This window comes from Solanum dulcamara, chromosome 8 (assembly GCF_947179165.1).
Source record: "Solanum dulcamara chromosome 8, daSolDulc1.2, whole genome shotgun sequence".
NCBI classification, from domain to species: Eukaryota; Viridiplantae; Streptophyta; class Magnoliopsida; order Solanales; family Solanaceae; genus Solanum; species Solanum dulcamara.
This window is the reverse complement of record NC_077244.1, coordinates 8,064,467-8,092,072: the sequence shown is the minus strand read 5'-3', so window position 1 is coordinate 8,092,072 and position 27,606 is coordinate 8,064,467. Positions and strand designations below refer to the sequence as shown.

The window sequence follows — 27,606 nt, the reverse complement described above, 5'->3', positions numbered from 1 at the left end:
CCAATTCTATACTAAACAAAGTCATTTTTTTTCTCTTTTACCATTGTACTCACACACGTGTCACACCATTTCCAATTCCAATTTGCACATATCCCACCCAACACTATATAATTTCCTGCACTTTACACCTAATGCAGCTAATGACCCCACCTATACAAATTCCTACAACATTAACCTGACCAATCCTCTCACTACACCTACCCAAAATCATACCACACCTGTTAACACCTGTCAACTCTCAAATTTCCAGCAAGCAATTTACAACAACAATACCAGCCACCCAAATACTTAGTTATCAATATTACACCTATATTATACCAGCCCTTTACAACATGGCATATTATACACCACACCACCCTTAACACATCAACATTACATATATATACGTGTCCCAATTCCCAAACAAGCCCACTACAACACTAACTCACAATATACTCCAGCCAACAACAACAAAGTATCGCCAACCCAAAAACACCATTCCTTTTTTCAACATACAACAACAAAACCACCGCCCAAAAGCCCCATCTTCTTTACAACGATACACCCATACGTCGTCTTCCTCAATTCCATCAACAATATTTCAAACCCACCGCATCAACAGTAACATGAGATTTCATAGAGCCTTTTTTTTTTACTTTGGATTATATTTTCTTGTCTAAATCTGATCCGAATCAAAATCCATCAGAATTGAATCCAGACTTTTTGGTATGTTTTTTCTCTTGCTTTGACTTCTCCTCCATCCTTTCCAATCAATCTCTCATCTCCCGCTCAAATATTTGTATTAGGATTCAAACCTTTTTATTTTTGGCTATAAATAGATGGTATTGTTGTTGAAGGAGGAGAACGGACAGAGAGTTGAAATTTGGTTGTTAAAGAATAGTATTCCTAGAAATCAAATCCACGAAGGTTTGAGCCTCAAATTTTCAATTTTCTTAAGTTTTTTTGTTCATTTTTTGGTGGATTCGAAGTGAAATCGCTATTTGCTCGTTATCCAGTTTGCTGTCCGAAATAAGGTAATAATGACTTTTTCTTTCTTTAACAGTGTTCATTTATGTGTTGTAGAAATTATCATTAGTTGTTTGTAGATATTTGGAATTATATTATGCTTAGCTAGATTTCTTTGTGCATTTCAGTGCATAAGTTCATTAGTTTCAAATTTCGTATGTTATAATTAGATCTAATAATACTTTTGTTATTTAAGCTTTGTTGAATTGTTATTAGCTTATTCATGCTTGATTTACCTCTTGGATTTCCATGTTATGATAGCAAATTCCTAGTTCCTCTTGGGCATCTTTAGTGTTTAGATAATTTAAGTTTTGACTCTACACAAATATTGATTCCAAAATATGTGTTTCCTTAAGATATATGTTAAGTTTATTTTTCTGAAAAGTTAATGACATCTGGATACATCTTGGATTGAAAATTTGAGCGTATTTTAGATTAATGGAGTTAATCCATTTTCTTTCTCCATTGCTTCATCTTGGTGTACTGTTGACTAGTCTGGTGATTCATATTAGGAGACATGTTTTTCTTTCAGTTTATTTAAGGCTAAATTCATAAGACATCAATGCATGACGTTATGTTGAATTCATTGAAATATACTCTTTATTGGAAAATATGGGATAAGTTGTAATGAGAGTTTTATTCATTCTTTAAGTTTATATATTCGGTTGATCTTGTGTTTGGATTGTATTGTTACCAAATTTTATTACCTCCTCTACTGGAGCATAACTTGGTTCTAAATTGGTTTTATTAAATATGTGGTTAAGTGTTAATTATTGATAGTAAGGAAAAACATTTGTACTATCCAATTCGTTCACTATTTTATTTTTATTTTCATTCCAAAGTATTCTATCATGACATTTAAATATTGGGGCATTGTTACTGCCTTGCCAATATTACTAAAATAAATCCTTATCAGTTGCACAAATTTTAAATGAGCTATTTTATACTAAGAAGAAGTTTCATTATAATTTACATATGTAATTTTTTTGGTGTTGTTGTTTGAAATGTTATCTCTTAGGATATTATTTTGGCTCTAAATTATTTTAATCCAAAATGTGTTGCACATGGGGTTATTATCCCCTGCTATTTCAATTTGTTAAATTCCAAACTTTGTTGTATGAGTTGTTTTGATAGATATGGTCATGAGTTTGTCTAACTCTCTTTATATTTGTAGTAGATTCATAGTTTAGAAATCCATCTTGTTTCTTTTCTTGGTTCAAAATGCACATGCGAAGTGGTATGTATTTTGTTATAACTTGATCGGTTCAAAGTATAAATTAATTCATTAGTTATAGATTTGATTAAAATTTCCTGTTGCTAGTTCTCTTCTTTTCTTCTCTGTATGCATCATCTGAATGAGTCCAACTAGACTCTCCTCTCCCTCATTGCATTTTGAATTAAGTCGGGACTCAACCTTTCACCTCTTTATCGAGTCAATCTCATCAAGAAACCTGGTACACATTGAAAAGGAAGCTGGTGAACAGGTTTATGGAAGCAAATATACAAGGATATACATGTTGGATACATGGAAAAGCAGACGATATATACATTGTATACATCAGTATACATGTTGATATACATGGAAATGGGCCACTGGCACAAAAAAGAGGCAGGCACAACTATGTTAAAAATTGTAAAAATTACTTATCTACACACCTTATATTACTATATTTACTATTATTCCTTACCTTTTGTAAAAGTATCAAAAATTTCTCTTTTTTTTACTTCTCTCCATCTCACAGATACATTCTATTCGAGTTGCCCCAATATCCTAAATCCTCGCCTATTTTCAAGCCACAAATACTGCGATTATTTTTTGAATTTTCAGTCTAAGTTTTACTCAATTTCAAGCTTCTAATTAAGGTAATTCAAGTTCTTCCTTCTATGTCATCTTACTTCAATTTCACCTTCTTCGACTTTTCATTGATTTCTACTGTAATTTTTTATTATTTTACTCCTTTTGTTCACTAATACATGTGGATTTCGCTCCATCTTTTAGTGTTGGTCTCACACAGTTAAATCAAAATTAAGGAATTCTTGTTTCACTGGATTCTGATTCATCTTGGGAAGGTTACCACGAGGTTAGATTCAAACAATGTAATGATCCATAGTTATGGATAAATTACGTGTGAAATTAAAGTCAAAATCTCCAGTTCAACAAGCACCCACAGAAGCAGAGAAAAAGTTTGAAGGGGTTACAACATGCCCTAATCTCCCAAAGGTATGAGTTCATCTAATCTGTATTCTGTTATTTTTATTTTTAAATCTCGATTTTTCTAATTCATTTCAATGTACCCTTCTTAAAGTCCGCAAGATGATACTTAACGTTTTGATATTATTTTTCTAATACATAAGGTTTTATTACTTTTTATACTTTTCTGATACATCATCTACTAATCATGATACATAAGGTTTTTCTAATTTTTGTATGGTTTATGATGCATTATTTTCTGTTTTTTCTATTCTTTTTGATACATAAGGGCAAAACAAAGTGTCTCATATCAATATGCATAAGCTCTATATGTATACTGATTAGTCATGCACCTGATACATAAAGTCCCTTTGTATCATCTATTCTAATGTATTATATTATGTTATGTTTTCATGAAGTCAGATAAACAATGTATCAAGTACAAGTTGTATTTATTCATTTGTTTTGTCAATGTAGTGTCTGAAGTACGTCATCAAAAATATCCCTTCTCACTTTTTGAGATTCGGCACTACATATACCGCTAATTTTATTGATGATTTCAAATCATCAATAGGTGAAGAAGCTATCCAGTTATTTAGGCAAATCATCTTTGGTCACTACCTAGATATGTCACAGTGTAATTTTCTAGGTCAAATCATCAAATGTCTCTTACTTCTCAAGGTGGAGCAGAAAAACACAGATGAATTGCGCATTCGTCATGTTCAGGGTAACATACTCCATTTCTCAATCAAGGAATTTGCTATTATTACCAATTTGCGATGTACCGATAATATCAATGAATTTTGGTACCCAGATGCACCCCTAAGCAGATTGTTGTCTAGATATTTTCCTGGTGCAAAAAATAGGGTAAACAAAGGATATTTCGTTCAGCGTTTTCTAATAGGAGGATGGGAAACCAATGAAGACGCTGTTCAGATGGTCATTCTCAACTTTTCCACACTTTTCCAAGGGCGGCATGCAAGATAAATAAGGTGTGTAAGGCAGGGCCAAAGAAGGTAGCATGGCTACTAGTGGTTTTTCACACTTTTGTCTTTTCTCAACTAGGTGATTCACCTGTTTCTGTTGATTAATTTAGGATGATAGAGGATGGAAGATATGAGCAGTTCCTATGGGGTAAAATAACATTTTTCAAATTGATGAAAGGCATGAGGCAGGAGTTACTACTGCCAAACAAATGTATCATTTGGGCGGCATGTCATATGCTCTAAATGCATGGATTTACGAATGTGCATCTCAGGCCCCTTTTGAATTTGTTGTAAGAGTGGATAATCATATTTCCAGAATTCTTAATTGCCGTGTTGTTGCGGTCAAGCCCAAATTTGAGACCTTCATGTCTAAAATTTTCAGTGAGGTATATTTCATAAAACCATATCCATATTTATATTAAATTTATACATCATTGTTGCTTATTAACTATAGTGTAAGATTATTCATTTTTCAATTATACTCTGATTCAGTATACATAAATTTGATACATTCAATAGTCTTGCATTTGTTATAATAGACTTTTTTTTGATACATAAGACTCATGTCATGAAATCCATGATACATAATGATACTTGTTTTTATTTTTTTCTACTTTTCACTCTATTTTTTTCAGTATACATGCTCCAATATTGTCCCAACTCAAAATGAAATGGAATCACATGACATTCCTGGCAATGAACCTCCTAATGAAGCTACTACATCAGCTGTCAAGCCCAAATTAACGGAAACCTCAAGAACTCTCTGGATTTGAGGACTTTTCAACTAAATCACCCAAAGAATTGTTAAGAAGATCCGGTCGTGTTTCTGATACATTTTCTCCACCTCCTCCCAAAATAAGGAAGATTTCCCCTGGTAAAAAAATCCATTTATGTAGAAACGGCTAAGACAAAGATGTCATACCACCAAAGCAATCAAAAAAGCCTGTTTCTACTACTATAGAACCAGTGGCAAAGTCAGTGGTAGGAGGTGAATCTTCCGGTCAATCAGACCAAATTGTTTATGTGGAATTCAAAGCATTAAAGAAGTTTCAAAAGAATTCTCTAAAGAAATACGTAAGTTATTAGTATAAGATTTAAGTTAGTCAATATACTTTTAATAAGTTGATACATTCTGATTTTTCATATTATTGTATTAAGGTTGATCGTAAGTTCAAGCAACTAGAGAATAAAATTAATTCAAATCATACTAATCTCTTGAAAGTCATTGACAATATACTGCACCACATGACTGGCACATCATTTTCAATTGGCCTAACCCATCGGCGGTCCCTTAAAGTTGGCACCAACTTTCACTTAGACACCTAAACTAGGAGATGTTCATTTTAGACACCTAATGTAAGGGTCTGATGTGTCATTTTGACACTTTTTAAACAGCTGGCACCTTGCATATTTTCCACCTACCTGAGATGCGTAAAAGCTATTTTTTCATCTGATGTGGCATCAAACAAGACCTATAATGGTCATATCTCTCTTATCTATATATTTATGCCCCTTCTTCTTCATTTTTGCCCTAATTTCTTAGCTTGTTTCTCTAATTTGAAAAAAGAAAAAGGCAGAACTGAGGAGAATTGCACTTTCAAGTACTTTTCAAGTAGTTTCTAGTTTCGGAAGATCTGAATTTTTAATTTTTAAGAATAAATATCTAGTCTTATCTCCGTAATTTAGTCATATTGACTCTCTAGAATTGTAAAGAAAATGGAGATGGAGGGAGCACTACTATCATCTAAAGCCTTGTGGAATGTTGATTATTTGATGTGATTTTATCGAATTTATTGTGGTTGTGGATGAAATTTATTTTTTTCCTTTTTTTGATAGCCTACATATTCAGTCGTATTTTTAAGCATGAACATGATACTTTTCTTTATAATACGGTGGGGTGGGGGAGGGGTTGGGGTTGGGGTGGGTGGGATTGGAGAAGACGATGAAAGGGTGGGTGGTGTTGGAAGACCACTGATAGGGTGTGGGAGTGGGGGTTAATAGTTATTAATTTTTATTTTTTTAAAAAAATATTATTTGGATAAAAAAAAAGCCACGTGTCATCAAATTATTGATCATTTTTTTCTATTCAAAAGTCATTATTTGATATTTATTTTTGATATATATATATATGACACGTATTTTTATTTAATTTGCTGTTTTTGACACATCAGGCGTCGTGTTGGCAGGATATAATTGGTCAACTAATCTATTTGGAGGAAAGTGTAATACACGCTCTAGACTCCAACTTCAGATTATTTAAAAAGTGTCAAAATGACACATCAGACCATTACATTAGGTGTCTAAAATGAACATCTCCTGGTTTAGGTGTCTAAGTAAAAGTTGGTGCCAACTTTAAGGGGCCACCGATGGGTTTGACCTTTCCAATTTGAAAAGATGATTTTGTTCAACTATTCCATGTGGTGGAAGAACAACAAGAACCTATTGAATTGGAGGATCAAAATGATCCAAATAAATTTGATTCCCCCATACCACATGACTAATCTCATGGCCAGGAAGATATTCTGGTTGATACATCATGTAGTTCTTGATAATTCTATTTTGTTATACTTTTAAACTATTTGATACATTTTCTGTTCCTATATCAGGTCATTAATTTTCATTTTAATTGTCATTCTCATAAGTAATTATTTTATAATTATAGGAAGCAGAACCATCCAAGACAATATAAGAAATGAATGATATATCAGAACATTACATTGTATCAGATACTGTAGAATCTCTTCAACAACATGTTGCTAATGATACATTAAAGGTAATGTATCCGAATTAAATTTATGACCAACCTGATGCTACATAGCTTTGTATTTGCTACATCTGCCACAATCTATAGATCTTGATACATTTTATGGTCGTATATCAGATCATTAATTTTTATTTTAATAGCCATTTTCATAATTAATTATTATTATATTTATAGGAATCAGAACAATCTAAGTCGATACAAAAAATGAATGATGAATCAGAACAGTATATGGAATCAGATCCTACTGAATGCCATGCAGAGAAGGTTTCTATTGATAAATTACAGGTAATGTATCAAAACCAATTTTTGACTAATTTGATGCTACATAGCTTTTGTAACTGATATATCTATCATGATATATAAAGACTTGATACATTTCGTGGTCATGTATTAGATCCTTCATTTTTAATTTCAATAGTCATTTTCATAAGATATTGTTATTATTATATTTGTCGGAAGTAGAACCATCCAATATTCTACAACAATTGCAGGAGGTATCAGCACATCACATGGAATCAGCTACTGCAAAATCTTTTGAAGTGCTTGTTGCTTCTGATACATTAAAGGTAATATATCAGATCAAGTCTTATGATACATTCAACATTAATAAATTTAGTATTGACATGATACTTTTAATTTAGGATAACGCATCACAAGAATCAAATTATGGCATTAAAGATGCAAGAGTGGCTGTTGATAATATTGATCAAGGTGAATAACATGTTAAGCAGATTTATAAAGACAAAATCAACTCCGGTGTATCGATAATATTTCACACTTGTATCTGATTCATTAAATTTAGTACAGGTTATTATAATAAAGTCATAATTTTTTTATCATTCTTAAAAATCAAGATTCCACAACTTCAACCTCGATATCGTCCGAAACTCAAGAGGTGGTAGATGCTCTAATATACAGACTTTCATTACCGGCCACATCATTGACTACCATTAGTCATGAACAAATAGTTTAGGCTGAATGTCTACTACGTGATAGCCAGCTACCTACCACTCTTCTATCCAAACCTAATGTGTTTTCAGATGATGCGAAGACACCTCTTCCACAAAGTAGGATGCCTTCTAAGATCTTACAAGCACCGTACCTAACAACTTTTAGCTCAAGTGAAAAGGGTAAGGAAAAAATGTCAACTGATAGGCATCAAACACACCCTTTTAAAGGTTTTGGCATATGCTATAGTCCCCCAACCGAGCTTATCACCGACTACTCCCATTGGATAGATAAGGGACTATTAAAATCACATGACAACAAGTAAGTATGATATTTACAACTTATATAAATACATGTTATTTATTATATATGTACTCTCATTTTAATATAGTTTTCATTTAGGAAATCAAAGGAGGAACACTACAGAGCAAAGTGCTCTTCATTCAGGTTTGAAAAAATGGACTTTGTCATGGCATTTTCTCAAGATAAGAACTGGTTCTACCTCATGTCACAGCCGAACAGATGATGGAATGATGAGGTAATTATTTTTAGATATAGTACAAGACATTGTCTGATACATTTCAGACACACTGTCTGATACATATGTACTATGGATCAGATACATCTTATAGAGAAGTTTCTATTCTATTTACTAACTATGAATCAGTTTGTATAACTAATATTTTTTTAAAATATGCAGCACATCAATGTAATATTTTACTATCTTCGAAAGAATTCTAAGATGTAGTTGGTCAATTAGTATCGATACACAACAACAAATTGTATCTTCAAAGTTTTCATCGAATCAGCACACACACGATACTATCACATTCCACATGATATTTCTACCCAAGAAGACATGGCACGAGCCTCTGTTGTAGCTCATCATGAGAGGTCTGTGAAGAACATAATAAAAGGTTTCTCAATCCCTGTCGATTTGTCATGGTATTTGGTAGATGAGGTATACATTTTGATAAACTGTGATAGAAATTTTCATTGGGTTTTGGCAGTAGTTGTGTTGAAACAGAGGTTGATACGTGTCTATGATTCATTCTCTGGAATAAGAAGTAGAAACCCTTCCCTAGAGATTCAAAAGATAATAGTAATGCTACCTACATACCTTCACAATAGTGGTTTTTTTAGAAGAATGAACGTACTGATTGGTTATCGTTTGATTAATACAAGGATAAATTAACTGGTAATATGCTTGAAGTACATCACCCTTTTGTTATTGAATATGTTGAAGGCATTGTGCAACAAAGAAGTGATAGATCGTGAGTATTAACAATTATGCATGTTTAATTCATTAAAATATCATTTTTATTTTTTTAAAGTTGGTTAATACTTTGTTTGCAGGGATTGTGGTGTGTTCCTGGCTATTTTTGCTGAATATCTTAGTGATGGAATTTCTATTCCAACAACTGGACTATATGTCTAATACTTCCGTTCAAGATACGTTTCGCTATTGTGGAATTATGGTTGTCGGAAGGCCAATGATGGTTATGTTAGCGAAAATGACAATCCAAAAAAATTTAAGAGAGATTTCATCTCTCCTGATCTAGGAGAATCGATGGACGTCAAGTAGTTTTTTTGAAATTGTTTGTAGTAGAATACAGAATTTTGTTTTGACACCAATAGTAAATATTTTTTTTGGCTATGCAACTGTTTTCCAGATGTTGTTAGATATAACTTCTTGTTATTCATAGCATAAGCCTTTGTATCAGTTACATATCTCTTATGTATCAATTTTATGTACAGGTCATCATTATATCAATCTAAAAATATAGATAATAAACACTTTGAATCTTTGGTGCATTGCACCTAATAAGTTGCAATTGATATCAGTTTTTGTTCATGATATCTAACCTTCCTAATTTGTGGTGCAATGTAACAATTATTATGTATCATCTTTTGTGAAAGATACATCATTCTGATATATCATTTACAAGTAACAGTTGAAATATCATATAACAATCTTCAATGTATCAACCATAAATATCAATCAAATGGTCATGTATCAGTATTCAATGTATAAAACTCAAATATAAGATGAAATTTTATGTATCAGTTTTTAATGTATCACTCTTTTAATGTATCTGATACATTTTTAATAAAACACCTGTAGTGATTTGTACCAAACAAGCCTAAATCAATATCAGATTTTTATCTGACACATTCTCTTTGTATCATATACATCTTTTGAATTTATCATTTTCATATATATGTTAAATGATTATGTATCTTTATATGATGAATCAGATTCACAACAATGATGTATCAATGATATGTGTCAGTTTAAATATCTTAATCTATTTATTTTGATATTTAATAACTTTTACTACTTTAGTAGCAAGTAATTTTATAATGAATATAATTATTAACCATGCATGTATCAATTATTAATATTTAATTATTTATCTGATACATAGAGTTTTCATCCAATCATGATTATCTACCAAGTAGAACTATGTATCAAACATGACCACTAAAATGTTAAAAATCACTATCTTCTGAATATTATTTTAAAAAGAACTACTTCATTATAAAAAAAAATACTAGATACATAAGTACTTGATCCAAATCGAATGTATCCTGGGAAATCAAAATATCATTTCTCTTTGAGAATGAAATTACAAGTTCTTCTGTTGTGGCCTTCATGGCCACAATGACCACAAAGGTTTGTGCTTGTACTTAGCTTCTACGGGAGTTCTTGTTTCTTTATTTCTTTAGTCTTCCTGGTATTCTTTTGTATCTTGATGGCAAGACAACTTCTTCCAAAATTTCTTTCAGAACATACCAATCTTACTTATCTGGCATTGGAACCATTGACAATTCATAAGTATTTGCCAACGCCTATGGCTTGTAGTAATCAAAATAGTATGGGTACATGTCTGTAATGTTCTTGCTCTTCAATACTACAATTGCGTGTTGACATAGTATTTATTCTAGTTGAAATCTGCCACAATTGCATATTTTTCTTTCAAGACACACAATGTATTTTCTACCTAATTCATAAATAGAATATAAATGTTCTGATGAAGCAACAAACTGCAGGAATAATTACCACAAATATGAATACATAAGTGAATATAAAAGAAAAATTATGTATCAAGCAGATACATTTTGTTAAATAACTGATGCGTACCTTCATTCTCGAACACTTCATCGTGTTTACTACTAGGATATCTTCGAATTTCCTACCCAAAGTATGTTTTGTATAAGCTGGTATTTTCCTATTTTTGCAGTTTCAAGCACCAAATAACATTCTCGTCTTTTTCAAAAAGTCAATTATAGGCAGCTCTCGTGCTTCAACAAGACATTCATTGATACATTCTGCGATGTTAAAAGTCATCATTCTCCCTCTGTTGACAGTTGCATGAACCCTTGACCACTTTTCGTACCCCGTATTTTCCAAATAATCTCTCACCCTGTGATCAATTTTTTAAACTTTTGCCATTAATTTTTCGAATTCATCTTTTTGGTATGCCTTGACCATCGAGTAGAAAAGGTCACTGAGTATAGTTTTTCTCCTTCTGTAGTTAGTACACATATTTTTTCATATATGTCATATGCATGCAAAGTGAGGGACATTAGGAAACACAATACTTACACTCTTCATTATGATTTCGTTCCTATTTGATACAACACACATATTGTCACTCTCACCGAATGCGTCTTTGAACTGCTAGAAAAATCATGACCATGATGAATCATTTTCTATATCAACAACACCATATGCTAATGGCAATATGCAACCTAAAAAATGACTATCAACCATAAAATAGTTATTAGAGCACATCAAATTCACAACAAATATATCAAATGAGATGATACATTGCTATTCAATACATAACAGTAACAAAAATTAATATCTGTCCCATCAAATGTGCTAGTTGATACAAATGTCCCTTTATAAGGTCCATCAAGATGAGCAGCATCAACAATAACTACAGGTCTACAAAATTGAAAAACCCTCATCAATGGCCTTAACGCTATGAATTGATACATGAACTCATCACTTGGTGACTTGTGCATACTTATATATAAATTTAGATATACGGTATTGAGCATATGGATGTATACAAGCATCTGTCTATATCCATCAGCAGATTTTTCCCTTAACATCTTCAAAGCATGCTCTTTTGCATTCCATGTTTGTTGATAGGTAATATCAACTCCATAGGCTGCTTTAATATCCTCTCTTATATCATTAGGGGTGTGAATTCTCTTATGATTAACCAATTTAGGTGCAGTGAAAGTACTAACAAAAGCCTTTGTAGCATGAACTTTGTTGAAAATTCTATCTCTTAAGGAACATGAATGTTTACTATTGAAATATCTCACTTTGAATATATCGGAGTTTTTCCTATACAATGCTTTCATTCTCCAATAACAGTCGTCTGAATAGCATATTAACACATAACTGCATATTTTTAGAAAAAATTAATAACATGTACCGAATACATAGAGATTCATATGTATCATCACCAAATAAAAGTATATATTGACAACAAAATATTTTTCAATTGTATCAGATATATAATAATTAGTATGTACCATGACTATAAAATAAAAATTAAATTTCGTAAATCAATAGAATATAAGAGAACCTTATTGAACTTTATTAGATACATAATATTATGATGTATCATGAATACAAAACAGAGAAAAAAACTGAATGAACCTGATACAACCTAAAATGTATAGAGTGCTGCTTAACCATTGAGATTCAGTGTTTAGTAATGTATCAAGGGTCAGATTTCCACTCACTTTCTATAAAATAAATTTATAACTATATGTACCAGATAGTTATTAAACAATTATACTCAATGTATCAAGATCAATATATATATCTACACACTATGTATTTGTATCTGTCAGAACTCATTTAATACCATACATATAGCAAAATAACTTCAAATGGCCATACCTTTTACTGTCAGATCTTTTAACTTTGAAATTGAATCCATTATCAATTTTGTATTTGGACATTACAACAACTAATGTCGCTTTGTCCTTATACAATTGCTTCTGCTTCACTTCCGCACCACTTGTATCAGTTGTGTAGTTCGTCACATTCAATATCCATAAATAACAGGTTGCAGCATTAACAAATTCATCATCATCTAGAATTTGTGTATCATTCGTGTTTGCTTCGACACGAATAATTGCACCAGATGTAGTGTCGAATGATTGTATCTCACAACTCTTTTTATCTAATGTTGTTATGTACAGGGGATACATTATGAATTCAGGCTCGTTCTTCTTCAACTCTATGTAAAGATTAACACCATATCATTACGAATAATCATTGGCGATGAGTTACCTTGAATGATGTATCAGATTTTAATATTTTTCACTGATACATCTATGCTCAATTCAGTAGTAATTACTGATTTTAGATTCACGAAAGATATATTGTCGCTCACTATAATTTCTTCACTTTTGTATCGCTCATAACTCACCTATGATTGCCGAACTCCAGAATGTCTCAATAAAATCGAGATATTCATCTCGCGTAGCTTCACGAATTTTGAAATTTGGAATGAAGTTTGATAGGATTCTATGCTTTGCTCGTTTGTATTTTTTAATTTTTAAAATTCCTCAAAACTGTTACAGTTTGTTTGGGCTAATTCCCTTCTTTAACTAGATGATTGATTGAAAGAAGGAAACTTAACTTGATTTATGTTACCTTTCCCTAAAAAACTCAACAACATTAATTAATATGTATCAAATCGCGATGTATCAGACACAGTACTTATGTATCCAAAAAATGGTCAAAATCAGAGAATTCGGGTAAATTAAGAAAATATAGGGATAAGTTGTAATTGAGCTTTTTCACTATGAGATTTAAGTAAAATCTACTTTAAAATTAGGACAGGTTGAAGATTGGTCCTATTAATCCCAACAGTTTGAATTTGGGCAAGATGCCTAAATTTATTATTTGTTCTATTTTATTGCTTATTCTTGTGATTATATATATATATTAACTTTAATTCTAATTTTAGATTAATCAAATTAAATTCCCTAGAAGAGGGACGACTTTCTTTTATGTGGTTTATATGTTTAAAAGATTTTATCAATTCTTTTTTTTTATTTGTTCAAATGTTTCGGTTCTTTTTTTCTTGTTTAAAAATTTGTTTCAAGTTATTTTCCTTTTTTTTAAAAAATGATTCAAGAGTTTTTCTACTTGATCATATTTTAGTCAAATTTTAATCACTCTTAATTTACTTTAAATATTTTGAGTTTATTGCTTTTCTTCAAATAATTAAAAAAAATTTTACTTAGTCAATTTCGATAAAGTTTACTCCCTTTATAAATTATTCTAAGTATTCTAAGTTAGTATTTTTTTTAAATAATTTAAATGTCTTTATTAATTTCAATTAATATTTTTCCAAAGTTAGTCAAATATTTTTCAAAATGTCGGGCAACCATCTTCGTGTCATCTTTTCTTCTTCTGAGTGTCTTAAACTGCACGTCTGTGTCCATTTCAAATGCTAATACCTTCTTGAAATGGAAATTTGAGCCTTACTCATTTTCTCTAATTTTTAAGACTTAAATCTGTTAAAGTCTTTTAAATTAAATTTTTTTTAATTTCTTAAAAATATTAAGTGGCGACTCTTCTTTTCTGAAATGAATTTTTTTCTAGAAGTTAAAATTAATTTTAAACCATCTTTTTTCGATATAACAGTTAGATGGGCATAAAACTATAGAGTATGAAATGAATGAGACTGTCACTTCCTTAGAGTGTCGGTTCATGGACACACTAAGCATGATTGATATCATGAGGGATGAGATTAAAGCGTTCAAGGGAGATATTGAGGATGGATGATGTGCGACATCTAGTGGGGACATGGAGACTAAGATTGAGGCTCCTAAGACACCCAGGTTCAAAGGCGTCCATGATGTGCAGGAGGTGAAAAACTTCCTCTGGCACTTGGGGAACTACTTCAAGTGTAACAAAGTGAAGAGTGATGAGACAAGGATCAAAACGGTCGTACTATACCTCTCGGAGATAGCTATGTTGTGGTGGAAGCAGAAAGAGTCGAAGATAGGGAAGGGGATATGCATAATCAATACATGGGAGAAGTTCTGAGATGAGTTCAAGAAGGCCTTCTTCCCCAATAATTTCATCTATGAGGCGAAGCACAAATTCAGGGAGTTGAAGTAGACAAGTAGCATAAGGGCGTATGTGAAGAAGGTCAGGACTATCGATGAAGCCCTTCAAATTCCTAACCTCATGGATGGTGAAATGTTGTTCCACTTTATGGATGGGGTACAACATTGGGCCAAGATAGAGTTGGAACACCAAAAGGTCAGGACTATCGATGAAGCCATCACATAGACCGAAGCTTTAACAAACTTCAGGCATGACAAGTATGACTAGGAAAGAGGAGAAGAAACGAGAGGTAGTCATGACGAAGATAGGGGAGATCGTGGAGAAATCAAAGGGAAAAAACCACATCCTAAGAATCGTGACATCTATAATTCTAATGGCAAGAAGTCTGGACGTCGAAGCGATACTGATAGGAAGTCACAATCTACGAAGGGAAATGGTATACAGAGGATTGCATGGCTATGAAAGGTGCCCTAAATTAAAGAACCTCACTACCATACTACGGGGATGGAAGGATAAAGATACAAAAGAGCAAGGACAAGGTTCAGGCATGAAACAATTGGGCCTGATTGGACTATGTGAAGATATCACAAAGCAATCAGGGAAACCAAAAGAATACGAGGTGCAGACATTATGATCAATGGACGACCTGCTCGCGCTATGTTTGACACAAGTGCAGAGGCCAACATCATGACCAAGTCAGCAGCAATAAAGTTGGGGCTAAGTTACAATCCAAGTAACACCCGCCTCAAGATGGTCAATGCACCAGTGACCCTCGTGTGCAGAGTCCCTCATGGAGTAGAAATCATATTGGGAAAGTGTCAAGGTAATTTATTATCACTCCCTTAGAAATCTTTAATATAATCATTGGGCAGGAGTTATTCCAAAAATGTCACACGGTGATCTACCCCTACCTCCAACAACTCTTGGTCATGGAGCAAGAGGGATCCTGCATGGTGCCCCTAGTTAAGGTGCCGAAGACAGAAGGACAAGCCCAACTATCGTCCAAGCAACTTGTGAAGGGCCCAGAGAAGAGGGAGCCGATGTTCGTAGACACCATTGAAAGTTTGGGAAAAGACAATAGTTCTAGAGAGGAGTTGCCATCATTCATGGAGAAGGACATAATGTTAGAGAAGTTTCCAAGACACTTACCTCCAAGGCACAAAGTAGATCACGAAAAACAGAGGCCATTATTGACTAACCCAAGCAAAAACAGAGACACCAGGCCACTGTTATGTTCTTCATCCACTAAGAGGGACAATCTCCTAAAGAGGCCACATATGAATGGTACGAAGAATTGTGGCCATTCGAAGATAAAATTCGGGAGACCTTACAGCACCAGTGATCCACGTCATCGCCACATCAGGTGGGGGAGAGTGTTATGACCTGCCACTTGATCATAGTTAAGGAAGAAGAATCTAGAGTCATGGAGTGATTAATGAAAGACTCTAAAATGTCAAAGAGAATTTATAAAAAGACTTAGAGTAATCTAGATATGTAGAACATTCTAAAAGAGGGACTAGTTTGTAAAATAGAGAGACTTATATAATAATTATTATTTACATTTAAGCCCCTAGTGAGTAGTATAAATAGGAGGGGCCATTCATTTGTAAAACCATAAAGCTATAAAGCAATCTTCCAAGCAATACAAAGCATTCTTTAAAGTCTCTCTCTTGTGTCTTTCTTCAATATAACATTTCATTAGCGATCTAGTTTGAAAAGGCTTACTTGAGCTTATAAGATAGTGAAGGATTCGTGAGTAAGTTGTAGAGTGTTGCACGGAAGTCTTAGTTAAAGTCTAAGTTCATGACACTAGACACTTTTTGGAAAAACTTTAACCATATGGAATTAATTCTCCATAAAATATGGTTTTCCAAGGGACTCATAATTAATTGTTTCCTTGCATCAAGAAACTTCCACATATACATAATCACAAATATTAGCTAATGTATATATTATTTACTTCGAAGACAATGTAAATAATGTATTACCTAATATGTAAGACACATTAAATGTCTCTTAAATAAAAGAGATGTTATTTTTATATTTTTAATACTGAACTCATAAGTTAAATATTGGATCTGCTTCTCTCACTACAAAGGGCAGAGCTAGATTATAATTAACAAGTTCAACCAAATCCAATAGATTTGATCCAAAATTATAATTGTCTTAAAATGTATCAAATATATTTAAAATCAGATAACTTAACAAAACTTAAATCTTTAACTTATAAACTTTAAATCTAACTCAGCTTATAAACATAACACTCCATTACAATTGTAGTTAATTAACATGCGTTTCGACATGCAATTACATAGCATGATTCAAATCGGCCCTTAGACATGCGATTTCAAATTATGATTTCATATTTCACATTCTCCAAAAAGTATGAATTGGGATTTGAAATCATGTTTTCAATTTTTTTATAAATGTATAAGTATATATTTTGTACAAAAACAAACATAAATTAGTAGATATATTTCATCTTCTCGGTCATCAGATCGAGAAATGCATATTCGACATGAAGATGTTGCCCTCACTATTTGGGGGCGGGGGGAAGAGGAGGGGGGGTATATTCAAAAGTAGTACACTATAATTCATATTCAATTTTACTTTTTATTGAACTAAAGTTCAATCAATTAATGTTATATTTTATTAAATGGCCTTGTGTTGTATTATATTTTGTCATGAACTTTTTGTTCAATCTGTGATGATTTCTTTATGATAATAAAGTGCACATAAAATGAATTATGATTAGTTTTATGATGGTGGTGGGGAAGAAGAGATGAGATTGGCGGTGGAAGAGAAGAGAGATAAGTTAAATTCTTCGTTAGTTGCCAATCTTTGTTTTACAAATTGGTAGTAAGAGAATTGACAACTTCACATAGAGATTATAAGAGCCAAATATAGTTACCAATTTTAGAAAAAATATTTTTAAGCATAGTGTAAACATACCATGGTCTTTTAAAGAATATTTCATGTACATCCATCATATGTGAATCATCCAAAAGAGACTGTACAACAACCCTTTTTTACTATTATTATTCAATGTGCAATGTCATTTTTCTTTTTATCGGTATTTAAATTGGAATTGTAATAACAACAACAACAACCCAGTGAAATCCCACATCGTGGGGTCTGGGGAGGGTAAAGTGTACGCAGACCTGACTCCTACCAATGTAGGACGGCTGTTTCCGAAAGACCCTCGGCTCAATAGAAGCATAGGAAAAAAAGGTCAGACAAAAATATTAAAAGTAGAAAAGTAGATAACGGGAGAGTTCCAAACAATAGTATAATCAAAGCACCAAAAAACAGAAGATATCGTCAAATAATAGCATAAATACCATAAATAACATAACATACATAACATTAATAACCTAAATCAGAGTACAAGAAATCATAGTGCGTTAATAGATATATCATATACAATTCATCTATCCTTGGTGTGTCCAGGCTACTTGCAATAATAACAAAACAAGTTGGACTTATTTTGTGAGTAAGAGTTACTAATGCTGGAACTAGTGTGAGAGTAATTATCGTTGAAATTGCCAAAGTTGCTTGCACCTCCTTTATATGAGTTGTAGTTTGCTTTGAAGCCTTTACTAGTGTGAATTGAGGATGCATTCAGAGAGGTGGAATCCAGAACAGTGAGATTATGAGGTTTTACTTCCCTTTATCTCTTCTCTTGTGATAGTATAGCAAAAGCCTGTGCCATGCTAGTTAGAATAGTCACCATTAGAATGTGTTTCTCATACAACCATATACATTTCATTCAATCCCATCAGAAAGTGTATGAGCCTCTTATCTTGCTCAACCTTGCGCATCTTGATCTTTCCAACATAAGTACATGCACAAGTGCATTGAGAAGTGATATCAATGGTGTTCATTTCCTCCCATAGCTTCTTCATCTTCGTATAATACCCAGTGATATCCAGGCTTTTCTGAACAAGATCATTTATATTCGTTTGAAGCTGGTACAACTTACATCCATTTGTTTGGTGATATCGATCCTCTAATTTCTCTCAAAGCTCCTTTGCATAATTCACATATTGCAGGCCATCTCTTAAATCTGTTGAAAGGAAATTCAAAATCCATTAAGTCATCATGTTATCACATCTTTTCTAATGTACAAAATTTGGATCCTCCAAATCTGGCTTCACGAGTAACCCATTAATAAAACTTTTTTTGCTCTTAACTGATCATTTATAACCCATTGCACTCAAGCTCCATCAATGAAATCCAAACAGAGCAACAGTAACTGTAATTATCACTTGAATCAATCGTAAACACGAATTCACAATTTCTCAATCTTGCAATTGTGAACCCTAACTTTCAGAAGAAAAGAGAAGTTGAATTGAGGGCGATACAAATACTCACAAAATAAAATTAAGTGTGGAATGAAATCAACCACCTATGGCTCTAATACCACGTCGAAATTGGAAACAAAAATATTGAGATGTTCCTTCATTGTGGAGCTTGAGTGCAATGGGAGAAGAAAATAATACAATGCAGAGAAACAATTCTAGAGAGAGGAATTATATGAAATGTGTGCATTTAATTTCTCACTGAATGAATGAACAAAACATAACAATTTTTGTATATATACACGTGGATGAACCAAAAAGATTAACTAACTAACTATGACTAACTACCTTGACTGTGGCTGAGCAACAAGTCTAACAAACTAATAACAAACTTCAGCTAGTCCTAATTGAATCCTAACTGACTAATTTGTAAGTTCAACTTATATAATCTCATCATTTGTATTTATAGAATTAACTGTTACCATTTGTATTTGTACAATTGATTATTATCATTTGTATTTATATTAAGAGAGAGGAGGCAGAAAAGGGGTAGGGAGAGGAGAGAAGTGAGGGAGAGAGCAAGAGAGGAAAGAAAAAATAATTATAGAATCTTAACTAGAGCTACAAATTGTAATTCTCTTAAATTATAGTGATGTATTGTAAATAAATATTACATATTTGCCTAATTACATAATATTTTCCTTAAAAAGGGAAATTATGGAACTAGTCAAAATTCCCAAATTATTTATTGAAAATAGCTATATTTTAAAAAATATATTAAAAACAACTATATTATACTTAGATAGCAAATTAAAGGTATCCTAATCTACTTCCTATATTTTCTCAATTTATGCACACATTTTTAGTCAAATTATAAAAAAATAATAAAAAAGGTAAATAAATTTACATTAAATTCAAGATATAATCATTTACAATTTATTAAATATAAATTTGTAGAATGGTTCAATTTATATTAAATTCAAGATATATTAGTCCAAATAAATATTTTGGATTAATAAAATTGGGTCAATCATTTAAGCCCAATAAATGTGGATTTAATTAAAAACCTAAATCCATTGATTTGGACTATAAAGATAACCCCACTTTGTTAAGCCCAATATCATCTCATTCTAGAGGCCCATTTTCATGCCACATGTCCAAGTTATGTGGCAATCCAAGTCAAATTAAATAAGCCACTAGAATTATGCCATGTGCCAAAGTTAGGTGGCAATCCAAGTCAAATTAAATAAGCCACTAAAATCATACCACATGTCAAAGTTATGTGGCAATCTAAGTCAAACTAATGAGCCACTAGAACAATGCCACGTGTCTATATGACATGTTCTGACCAATCAAATTAAAACTCTTCAACAAAGAAATCTGATTGATCAGTTCAAACCAACCAATCAAATCACACCCTCATACCACTCCCTACAACTATAAATAGGGGTCCTCATTATTCTGAAAGAGGTTTTTTTTTAAAGACAAGAAGCAAGAAGAGAGCTCGTGGATCAAAGACCGCAAATTCTCTACAAAGCTACAAAGTTCAAGTAATCAAATTCAAGTTCAAGATCAAGAACGAAGAAGAATATCAAGAAGATCAAGATCAAGTTACTTGTTCATCTTTACTGTTTGTCATAACCACACAAGTGTTCGTGACGAATAATTCAAATCCAAATTCGAAGACGAAGATTCAAGATCAAGCTATTCAAGCCTTGACTCTAAATCAAATTCAAATTCAAATTCAAATTCAACGTGTTTCATATTATTCGAAGAATCAGAGGATTATCATAGAGATCGTAACTCGCACTACATTTTGAAATCAAATATTATACTTTGTTACTCCAATTTTCCAGTCTTGATTATTTATTTTTCTCGGCTCGAAAATTTATTGTTTACAAATTTTGGCACGCCCAGTGGGACAATCTCTACCTCTCATCTCTTCACATCGATCATCAAACTTCAAGAACACTTAAATGGCATCTAAGAAGTTTGACTCCAGGACTATTATTGCTAAGGAACAGAGCAAACTTGCTAGGACAACAAGCACTTCAAGTGTCGTCCGCATCAGTTCTTATTTTTGATCTTCCATCTTCAAAGGGGGAAAAATTATTTCTGAATAAATTGGAAGAAGGAGAGAATATAGCTGATATTGTTGAAAAGACGTTGGCTCAACTTAGTCCTTTTAACACGAGGAATTGCACTATTCAAGATGAAGATAATGTCTTGATCACTAGATCTGCCTCAGTCACTCCACATAACTTGTTTCAGACAGATTTCAGTTTGAGGGAAAATCCATGCTTTGCTCCATCATCCATAACGGCCATCCAAGCGATGATGACTAACACCTGAACTGTTGAAGAACAACTGGAGAGTTTGACGAATGCAATTGAAGGTCTAACAAAATATGTGCAAGATCAGGATAATCGAATTGTCAAGTTGACGGACAGAGTTGAGAATGTTATGGAGGGGGACTCAAGTCATGCACCTAGAAAACGTCCGATGATACAAGAAAAGAGAGATTCAGTTACAAAGCAAATAAATGTGGGTGATGAGCTGCAAGTATCTGTTGAAGGAGGAATTCCCATTCATCAACTGAAGGACTTCATTATGGGAACTATCAAAGATAAGTATGACGTGTCTTCAAAGTCATCATTCACGTATGCAAAGCCATACACTTCAAGAATCGATGTTTTGAAGATGCCTGCAGGTAACCTCCAAAATTTCAACAATTTGATGGAAAGAGAAATCCAAAGCAACACATTGCCTATTTTATTGAAACTTGCAATAATACTGGAACATATGGAGATTATTTGGTCAAGCAATTTGTGCGCTCCTTACAAGGAAATGCCTTTGGCTGGTATACGGATCTCGAGGCAGGCTCTATTGATAGTTGGGAACAACTTGAGCATAAATTTCTTAATCGTTTCTATAGCACAAGGCGTACTGTGAGCATGGTTGAACTTAAAAATACACGTCAATGGGAAGATGAACCCGTCATTGAGTTCATCAACTGATGGAGAAATGCAAGCCTCAATTGTAAGGATAGGCTTAGTGAAACTTCCGGAATAGAAATGTGTATTCAAGGAATGCGTTGGGGACTTTGTTATATCCTACAAGGTATTAAACCCAAATCATTTGAGGAACTAGCCACACGTTCTCATGATATGGAGTTGAGCATGTCTGCAAGCGGTATTGAAGGACCAATTATTTATGGGCCTCGCAAGGGAAATGATAAAATAGAGGTAAAGAAAGGGGGAAAATCGACACCTAAGTTTGGAAACAAGGAGTCGATGAGTGTTAATGCCGTACCTTTGAAAGTGGCTACAAATCTAAGCAAGAATCAAAGGGTGAAGATCACGACTTTTCAAAATAACGCCAGTAGAAAGCTAATTTTGAAGGAAATGCAGGCAAAAGAGTATCCTTTCTTGGACTCAGATGTTCCAATAATTTTCGAAGAGTTTCTGGCGTTAAAACTCTTTGAGCTACCTGAAATGAAGCGTCCAGATGAGGCTGGGAGGACTAATGATCCAAATTACTACAAATATCACCGTTTGATGGGCCATCCTATTGAAAAGTATTTTATCTTTAAGGAAAAGATCATGGACTTGGCCCGTGAAGGAAAGATATTGCTTGAAGATGAGAAGGAGAGTTCAAATCAAGTCTCTGTCACTTTTGGTTCACTCGACCCCATAGTTCTTTGCAACTTTGTCGAAATACATGATAGTGGTGATGACCTAGCCACATCACCATAAAAAATGATTAAATTTGGTGAATTCAAACCAATAGATGTTAACGTATCATCGCTTGTTCCTTTGATGAATGAAGTAATAAGGAAAGATAAACCTCTAGAGGAAAACCAATCTTGCGGTGCTTATACTGATGATGAAGGATGTATTTTAGTGACACGACGAAGACGTCGTAAAACAAGCTTGCAAAAAGAACCAAATAAGCAAGTGACTAGAGCAAAGATGAAAACAAAATGGTGCCATCCACCTACCCCTAAAACTCAAAGGGTAAAGAAGAATGTGAAGAAGTCAAGAGTTGGGGAAAATTACTATCAAAAGCAACGTCCTCCGGTGACATTAGAGGAATTTTTGCCAAGTTGGTTTCGTGAAAAGATTTCTCATCGTGACACCAAGGCCTCATGTTGTAACATTGATAGAGAAGAGACGATGGTAGAAAGCTCATCACCATCATTACCTCCATCATATGAAGGCCCTATAAAGCCTCACTCTAAAGAAGTGGACACTTGTAATGCGAAGTTTACATTCACTAATGATGATCTTTTATTGGGTGAAGTCTTGCATAATCGTCCTTTATATATGGTAGGTTTTGTGCGTGGACATAAAGTAAATAGGATCATGGTGGATGATGGATCTGGGGTCAATATTCTCCCTATTCGTACTGTGAAGGAACTTGGAATCCCGATAAATGAACTGTCTGAAAGTCGTCTAATGATTCAACGATTTAACCAAGGGGGGTAGAGAGCCATTGGTGCTATCAAATTAGATATAACGATGGGAGATATGCATTCGAGTACATGGATGCATGTTATTGACTCAAAGACCTCGTATAATATCTTGTTAGGAAGGCCATGGATACATGAGAACAAAGTGGTGCCGTCCACCTACCATCAATGTTTCAAATACTTTGAAGATGGGGTTAAAAAGAAGGTAGTTGTTGATGATGACCCTTTCACCGAGACAGAAGCACACTTTGCTGATGCAAAATTCTACTTAAAGAACCATGCTTCAAAAGAAGTCAAAGTTGATAATGCGATACCTGCTGACATTACAAAAAAGGTTGATGTAGCGCCGAATAATGCAAGGGTCATGATTTAAAAGAGTAAAACGCTTTCAGACATGAGTAAAATACTTAAGATAAGTGAGGCATCTTCAAGTAAGAGAATGATTTCTATTTCTCACTATGTCCCAAAGACAAACAAAGTCAAGATCCCACCTTCTGAGTTGCAGAGTAGCAAGTTGACATTCCCTATCAAGCAAATTGATACAATCAAATCACGTTCAAAAATGATGCAAGGATTTGTCAGACCATCGAATCATGATTCACATGAATCACTTCCTAAAAAGCGTACAAATGAGGGTTTTGACCCGAATGCATATAAGTTATTGGTGAAAGCGGGATACAATCCCAATGAAGCTGCTAAAGTAGGGAAGCTTCTAAATGAAGTTATTGAAAGGGCAAATCATGGCCTAAATCCAACTCAAAGAATGATGATAGAGAGAGGGTATGATGTCAAGCAATCATGCGAAGGCTTGGGTTACAAACAACCATCACCCGTCCGAATCTCTATAAAAAGGATGAGCATCAACTACATTACCCCTGTGGAAGAACCGATGATGTTCAACAAGAAGCCTTTTGTGTTTGATCGACTTAGTGGCATGACTCCTAACGTTTCTGCATCTGATTGGCTAATAGAATCAACTCCAAAAACTTCAGTATTTGATCGATTGGGACCAATGAAGAAGAAATACAAGCACCAAGAAAATTATAGAACAATGGAAGAACGGGTACATGCTCGGGAGCATAATTCACCCAAGAATTGGCCCAGTTTGATCCCTTCTAGAATGAGGCAAGAGACAAAACTTGTATTTTCATGTGGAGATGTCCTGAGAGCAAGAACTCATACCATAGTTCACACTAGGGAGAGAGATGAAGATGAAGAAAGTGTGGGATCATCAAATCACATATCTTTTATACTACAATTATGCTCAAAGGATGATAGGGTGGCTTGGAGAGGTGACTATTCAACATATCCCAAGAAAGGAAAATAAAAAGGCTGATGTATTGGCAGTTTTAGCTTCTGCATTAGTATCTCCTGATGAAATATAAGTTGTGGTTTGCCAAAGATGGATAACTCCCCCTCCAGATGAGCATGAAGAAGAATTTAAACAAGTTATCGCCACTTCGGAAGCTGAAATTGATGATTGGCGACAACCAATAATAGATTATTTGTGTTATGGAATATTGCCAGAAAACCTTCGAAGAAAAATAGAAATTCGACGACGAGCCCCTCGTTTTATTTATTATAAAAATACACTTTACAGGCGGTCGTTCGATGGAGTTCTCTTACGATGTTTGGGGGCAGATGAATATACTCAAGCTATGCAAGAAACACATTCTGGAGTATGTGGAGCGCATCAGTCTGGGCCAAAACTTCATTTTCACATAAAAATGATGGGATATTACTGGAAAACCATGCTGAAAGATTGCTTGGATTACGTCCGAAGATGTAAATCTTGCCAATTCCATGCGAATTTTATACATCAACCCCCAGAAGTATTGCACCCAACTATTACCTCATGGCCATTTGAAGCTTGGGGTTTGGATGTTGTTGGACCTGCCTAAGTCCTCTGGTGGACATTTGTACATCCTGGCTGCAACTGACTACTTCTCAAAATGGGCAGAAGCTGTTTCTCTTAGAGAAGTAAAGAAAGAGAATGTCGCCAACTTCATTTGAGTCAATATTATCTACCGTTTTGGTATTCCTCGATACATATTGACAGATAATGGCAAGCCATTTGATAACAAGTTAATGACGAAGATATGTGATCTTTTTGGCTTCAAGCAACGCAATTCCTCTATGTATTATGCGGCTACTAATGGTCTCGCTGAAACATTTAACAAGACGCTCTGCAACTTGTTGAAAAATACTATTTCCAAGTCTAAGAAAGATTGGCATGACAGAATGGAAGAGGCTCTTTGGGCATATAAGACTATGTATCGCACGCCAACACAAGCGACTCCCTATTCTCTTGTTTATGGAGTTGAAGCAGTTCTTCCACTTGAACGTCAAATTCTGTCATTACTCCTTGCTATTCAAGAAGGGCTCACTGATGAAGAAAATGCTCGGTTACGCCTTGAAGAATTGGAGGCTCTTGATGAAAAAAGACTAGAGGCCCAACAAAGTCTGGAATGTTATCAAGCTCGTCTAGCTCGATCTTTTAATAAGAAGGTTCGTCTTAGATGCTTCCAAGTGGGTGATCAAGTTCTTGTTGTAAGAAGGCCCATTATTACTTCTCGTTGGTCTGGAAGAAAGTTCTTCGCTAAATGAGATAGACCATATGTGGTACAAGAAGTATACTCAAGTGGCGCTTACAAACTGGTTGACTCAGAAGGATTGCGCATTAGCCCCATTAACGGAAAGTTCATAAAGAGATACTATCCCTGAAGAAAATAAACACACTCCTTAAGGTACGAGTATAAACTGCATGTTACTCCTAGCCCGCAAGAGTATAAACTGTGCACGGCACTCCAAAAAAAAAATCATTCTCTCATAACTACGTTATGATTTGATCCTCTTCACTGAGGTACGTAGACTCTTAGAATTACATTCTGAGTTCAGTCGCATGAGTATCCAAAGAACCCATAATCTCTCTTGACCCTCTTCACCATAGTCCGTGAGTTACATCCTAATTTTAGTCTCATAAGTTCAAAAGAAATGGGGCGCACCATTATTTGAGCATCACAATGTTCTCATAGATTGTCATATAACATGTGAATTAGAGAAGGCTAATCAAGACAGAATTTTAATTGACTTCAAAGAAGTATTTATACAAATCCATAAAGCTATTAGCTGTGATTATTGTACATAGTGTAGTTTTATGAATCTTCTTTTCGGCTTCTCTACGCTGAGATATGAGTGTTTTTTAATAAGATCATGCGAATATGAATCTGTCAGCTTTCCTGCATGTGAAGTTTATTTTTAAAGTTTGTTTAGAACGATCCTGAGGGACTTGAGCTATACATTTTGGATATGTTTTAGATTGAGAAGGTTGGTTTCTGATAAATTAAGTCTCTCCTGGCTTGGTGCTCTCATACAATGATATATCTCTTGTACTATCGAAACACAAAAGGTATCACAACTCTGAAAAAGAGGAAGTCAAATCTCTAAAGTAAACCATGATTCAATCTGCAAAAAAAAAATGTTAGCGCTTAAATTAGTAATTCAATAATCATGGTAATGAATCTCAATAATGAACGATTATATTCTTTGAGCAAAACCTATGTCTGATCTAGACGGTGTATAGCCTTTGTCACAAATCATGTAAAGTCTTTGCCTTAGACGATGTAAAGTCTTTAGCTTGGATTATGGAATGCCTTTGACTCAGACGGTGTAAAGTCTTTGCCACAAATCATGTAAAGTCTTTGCCTCAGACGGTGTAAAGTCTTTAGCTTGGACTATGGAATGCCTTTGATTCAGACGGTGTAAAGTCTTTGCCATAAATCATGTAAAGTCTTTACCTCAGACGGTGTAAAGTCTTTAG

The 27,606-nt window shown here is 33.8% G+C and overlaps 1 protein-coding gene across 12 annotated transcripts; it reads left to right on the top strand.

Moving 5' to 3' along the window:
• Positions 1–362: 362 nt before the first annotated feature.
• On the top strand, positions 363–9,556 carry LOC129899064 (uncharacterized). Of its 12 annotated transcripts, XM_055973846.1 has the most exons (11): positions 363–3,226; positions 3,674–3,923; positions 4,011–4,188; positions 4,293–4,568; positions 4,818–5,256; positions 6,845–6,955; positions 7,121–7,231; positions 7,438–7,512; positions 7,588–7,657; positions 8,297–8,432; positions 9,251–9,556. In XM_055973846.1, exons 6-11 carry the CDS (start codon positions 6,875–6,877, stop codon positions 9,330–9,332), a joined length of 555 nt encoding a protein of 184 aa, XP_055829821.1. In that variant the 5' UTR covers positions 363–3,226; positions 3,674–3,923; positions 4,011–4,188; positions 4,293–4,568; positions 4,818–5,256; positions 6,845–6,874; the 3' UTR covers positions 9,333–9,556. The 12 variants fall into 12 exon arrangements, 7 of the variants coding, with proteins under 7 accessions (XP_055829821.1, XP_055829823.1, XP_055829820.1 ...); XM_055973848.1 differs by having other exon boundaries at positions 3,846–4,188; XM_055973845.1 differs by having other exon boundaries at positions 3,674–4,188.
• The last annotated feature ends 18,050 nt before the right edge of the window (positions 9,557–27,606 follow it).

Bases quoted from the DNA above. Each gene is read 5' to 3' on its own strand.
- LOC129899064 (XM_055973844.1), top strand. From the start codon at position 3,119: ATGGATAAATTACGTGTGAAATTAAAGTCAAAATCTCCAGTTCAACAA. The intron at 7,513-7,587 runs GTAATATATCAG...CTTTTAATTTAG, and splicing joins TTGCTTCTGATACATTAAAG to GATAACGCATCACAAGAATC. The intron at 8,433-9,250 runs GTAATTATTTTT...CTTTGTTTGCAG, and splicing joins ACAGATGATGGAATGATGAG to GGATTGTGGTGTGTTCCTGG.